Genomic DNA, 5,245 nt, shown 5'->3' on the forward strand with positions numbered 1-5,245 from the left:
CCTGCCTTACACTTTAAAGACAAAATATATATCTTGGTTTGCTTCTTGAGAAACAAACTATGTTTAACTAAATAGGTGCTTCATGCAAATCCTGCAGAATTTAAACTCACTTTAATTCCTTCTATCATCTGGGACAAACCCTCTCCCTACCCCCAAAATTCTAATATCTTAGGGGAGTACAGAACAACTGTGGAAATGTAAATTTTTTCAAACAAACAGCAGTGTATTTTCATTGAAATTAAACCGGAATGTGAACTAGATTCAGGAAAGGAAATGGCAGAGAGAGAGGGAGAGTCTGTAGTTGCTATAGAATGTGCCGGGCTGCTTCAGCTCGCAGACAACTGATGAAGTCCAACTCTGAAATTTCAGGCAATTTGTATACCAAGCTCCTCCTTTTCTGTAGTCTTCTCTTCCATTGGTAAAATTCTTTTGCAGGGTCATGTAGGGATCCCACCCCTTCCCTGTGTTTTCACTCTGAAGCTCTACACAACTTTACACCTGAATGAACGCCAAACCTCAGGGATATATAAAGAGAACCTTGAGGAGGAATTTCACAGTTACAGTGCAGAAGCAGAGGGAAAGGAATTAACCAGCTCTCAGCCAAGCAAATCCTCTACTCACCATGCTTCCTCCTGCCATTCATTTCTATCTCATTCCCCTTGCATGCATCCTAATGAAAAGCTGTTTGGCTTTTAAAAATGATGCCACAGAAATCCTTTATTCACATGTGGTTAAACCTGTTCCAGCACACCCCAGCAGCAACAGCACGATGAATCAAGCCAGAAATGGAGGCAGGCATTTCAGTAACACCGGACTGGATCGTAACAGTAAGTCTGTTTTACTTATGTGGATTTCGTCTTTTCTTTTTTGGTAGCATTTTGCTCATATTCCTGTAGAATTGTTTCATTGCAAACTAACCTGAACCATGTCTATTTTGCTAGATAATCTGGAAGTAATCTGCTGCATGTGTAGACTGGCATTCTTTCTGTAAAGTTAACATAACTAAAACAGTGATTTGATAATGCAGGCACAGACTTAAGTTTTATCAAACATTCAAAGAGAAAATGTTTCCAGGAATTAAACTGTTGCTTCTTTAAATCCTGCACAATGAGAATTTTTAAAAAGTGTATAATTTAAATTCAGGTAGTTTTCTGTTTGTTTTAGGACATGTGCAAATTCTGGTAAAGTGCTTAAAGGTAACTAACCTAGGTATGTATAAGAAATCACAAGGGAATAAAAGATGCTTTCTGGGGGAAAAATTGCTCACCATAAATTTCCAAAATATGTCTATGAAAATAGTTGAAAGTTTTGACAATGATCAATGTGAAAGAGGGATACAACTAAAAATGTTGGAAAATTATATTTTTCTGAGATAATTTCTTATTAACTAGATCAAAATTTAGGTAATTGTATATTTCTGTGAAAGACTGAGGAAACTCATAACTTTAGATTTTAAAAATAATAACATACTTTAGAGGGAGCATTTTCCCTTTTCTGTGTGCTTAATTGACACACTGACCACTAGTTAGAGGGATTTACATTTCTTTCCCTTAGAAGAGTTCACATGCTAATAATCAGGTTTTAAGAGAGACCCAGAGAAACAGTGCACAGGAAATCTTACAACTCTTTTGCTCCTCCTCCTCAACTCCATTCAACTATGAGAAATGGTTTTGACCTCTGAAAAGTCAAAGCACATATGACTGTAAATGTCTAAAAAAACAAGGTGTTTTAACTTTCATGAAGATGGTTGCTTTTGCGTACATAGGAAATATCTGATTATTATTAGATTACTGAGCAATGTGGTGGGTATTCACTGTCAATGAACTGTCACTGCAAAAATGCTGAATCTATATATACAGGAACAAAAAGCTAGACAAGTCAAAATCATCTCCAGCTGTTTCTAGGTGTATTCTTAAGGCAGCTGCAGAAAGGTGAGCTGGAATCAGTCAGACAGGAGAGCACACTGAATGGCCACCTGGTTTACCCTTTAATTTTAATCCCACACTACAACTATGTGTGTTATCTATATATACATACATTTTTCATAATTATTGCATCCCTGTAGGCTACATCTCTCACCTCAGAAGTACTAGGGCACAGAGATGAAATAAAACTCTTAATTCAATATCTACTTCAAATGAGCTTTTACTATTCTAAGCAAGGCCACTTCAATGTCCTTGATCATTTTTGAAATTATAGCAGTTATACTTTTAAATATTTTTTTTTCTGGCTAACAAGGCTTACTTTCTTTATAAGCTATTACACGCAATTTTCCTCAAGTTTAGATAACAAAGCAATGGAAAGGAAAACTCAATTATTTCAAGATTAATTTTTGCTTTAATTACATAAAGCATGTAACAAGAAATAGCCAATTAGAGAACATACTTATTAAATTCAAATAACTAAACAAAAAGTTTGCCATGACCAATATTCAGGAAATGAACACTGTGGTTACTTTTGCAGTTGTAAATCAGACATGTTAGGCATTTTTCTGCCATAAAAAAATCTTGGAAATGTAGCCAAGTTGTTATGGCAACCATACGTTCCTGATTTAGGGGCTTTTATATCCTTTAAATGTTGCATTGTAGTGACATTTTGCATTTCAAACATTTTAATATGTGTTTTTAAAAGATAGCTTGGGAATTTATGTTTAAGATGTAGTTATTAAATTTGATATGCAAAATGTCAGACTGTACATATGTTTTTATGATTCTTTGCAGCAAAATTTTATAATTGAAACAAAATATTACAGAGATCATATGCATTGTACACAATATTAAATACTTTTCATATTTTCTCTATGGATTTTTAAAAAACTAATTAAATGAAAGCAATTGTAGACCTTAACAAATATGATCTGTCAGAAAAAGAACATTAAAATATACTATTTTTTTAACACGTAATTGTGAAAGTCACTTAAACCATCCTGGGTAGTGAGACTAAGACAATGGGATTTTCAAATACTTGATAGGCAATTAGCTAATGTTATATGTGAAAAAAAAAAAAAATAAAGCCTAGTTTACTTAATTCCAAAAAAATTATAGCCATATAAACAGATAATTTTCATGAAAGTGTCTCTACAATCATCCAGGCAGATTTTGCATTGTGAAAACAAAATAAATGTTCTCTTTCTATTTGGTATTTTGCTATCATTTGCATAATGTTTTTGTCATTGCACAGTACTTTTAAGAAATGCCCATTTGTTTATGCCTTTGTACACTTTCTTTTCTGTTTTCTGCAGCTCGGGTTCAAGTGGGTTGCCGGGAACTGCGCTCCACCAAGTACATCTCTGATGGCCAGTGCACCAGCATCAGCCCTCTGAAGGAGCTGGTGTGTGCTGGTGAGTGCTTGCCACTGCCCCTGCTCCCCAACTGGATCGGAGGAGGCTACGGAACCAAGTACTGGAGCAGGAGGAGCTCCCAGGAGTGGAGGTGTGTCAACGACAAAACACGTACCCAGAGAATCCAGCTGCAGTGCCAAGATGGCAGCACGCGCACCTACAAGATCACCGTGGTCACCGCCTGCAAGTGCAAGAGGTACACTCGGCAGCACAATGAGTCCAGTCATAACTTCGAGAGCATGTCGCCTGCGGAGCCAGCCCAGCATCACAGAGAGCGGAAAAGGGCCAGCAAACCCAGCAAGCACAGCATGAGTTAGAACTCAGACTCTCCAAACTGGACTGACTGGTAACCATCTGCTTTACAGATTTGATTGCTTGGAAGACTCAAGACTGCCATTGCTATTTTCTTACTTGAAAATATATGTTTTCTGCTTTGATTAAACTCAGCAAACTGTCCTAAGTATCAGGACCTTCTTTGGGAATAGCGTTTCCATCACAAGTTTTTCAAGATGTACCCGTATCCATGAGTGCAATTTGTATTTAAATTCCACACATCCTGTAGTTTTAATTCCCCATGGTTCTTGAAAGACTGGTGATACTATATACATACTATATATCGAATAATTACTTTTTAAAACAGAAAGGGCTTCTCAGTTATCATTCACTCCCCAACCTATTTCCTGTCTCCTAGAAAAATCCTCCAAAACTGAATAGTTAAAAAAAAATTGTTGCCTTGAATCTTTACAATAACACTTCAGAAGGGTGGCTTTCTTTCTTTCTTTCTTTCTTTCTTTCTTTCTTTCTTTCTTTCTTTCTTTCTTTCTTTCTTTCTTTCTTTCTTTCTTTTTTGGCAATCTTCATGGAACAGTTTAGCAGCCATGAGTGATCTTCCTTTGAAAGAGTGAAAGACCTTGTGACATTTCACTTCAAAAATAAGCCCTGTAGCTTTTTACAGTCTCATAGTATGAAATTATATCCTGCATGCTGACCCTCGCTTGGAATGGAATGCCAGATATGCATGGCAGCAGCTAATAAGTAAAGTTGATTAACTATTTATTTGTCAATGTTATTATTTAATGAGCTTTCATGTTATTTTTTTTTCAAAATGTAATTTTTTATGTTATAAAGCTTTTTCATGAACCTAAATATTTTCCTGTATGATTTGTGGTTGATCTAGAAATATGAGAATACATGTTGTAGATATGTAAAATAAATATTTTAGTCTTCTTAATACATATATGTTTCATCATGAACTTTATCAATAGTATGGATCTTTTCAAATCAATAAGATGCTTTGTCAAGCTAAAATATGAAATATCTTCTTGTTTAATCTGTGCAATTAGAAGGCAATTTGACCTTCAATTCCAAAAGTTTCTTTTAACAAAAATAAACACTGCTAAAAGTTTTTGTCCTTGTTTCTAATGTATAGACATGTACATGTTTACAAAAATTGCGGAATAAATGTGTCAGAGTGATTAATATTTTTGATAAGGCACGTTCAAGTTTTGACAGAAAGTTTGGTAAGAGAGGAGAGAGGGGAGGGAAACCACCTTTTCAGTAAATGGAGATTGAAAAAGTGGCATGGCAATCAGCAATGGGCTGTAACAAGAATAGTTATATTCCCCCAGGGATGCCAAGTCAGCTGCCCATTATAATCAGCTGGGGGAGATATTATGAGACCCAATGCCCAGGCTGCTATCCAAAATACATCATAATTTCTGGGGTAGAACTCAGATATTGGCAGTTTTTAAAGTTTTCCCAGCGATTCCACTGTGCAGCTATGTTTGAGAATGAAATTTTGAAGAAATCACTATCATATGTTGGAGAACTCTGAATACTATTGCATGGCCTGCAAATCAAAGAGTAAAACAAAATATAAATAACAAAGAAAACAAAAACTAAATT

The 5,245-nt window shown here is 35.5% G+C and overlaps 1 protein-coding gene across 1 annotated transcript; it reads left to right on the top strand.

Annotated features, from left to right (window-relative positions):
• Window positions 1-555: 555 nt before the first annotated feature.
• On the top strand, window positions 556-4,071 carry SOSTDC1 (sclerostin domain containing 1). Its single transcript, XM_036247290.1, has 2 exons — window positions 556-827; window positions 3,242-4,071. Exons 1-2 carry the CDS (start codon window positions 623-625, stop codon window positions 3,655-3,657), a joined length of 621 nt encoding a protein of 206 aa, XP_036103183.1. The 5' UTR covers window positions 556-622; the 3' UTR covers window positions 3,658-4,071.
• Window positions 4,072-5,245: the final 1,174 nt, after the last annotated feature.

This window comes from Molossus molossus, unplaced genomic scaffold (genome assembly GCF_014108415.1).
Source record: "Molossus molossus isolate mMolMol1 unplaced genomic scaffold, mMolMol1.p scaffold_m16_p_7, whole genome shotgun sequence".
Classification (NCBI taxonomy): Eukaryota; Metazoa; Chordata; class Mammalia; order Chiroptera; family Molossidae; genus Molossus; species Molossus molossus.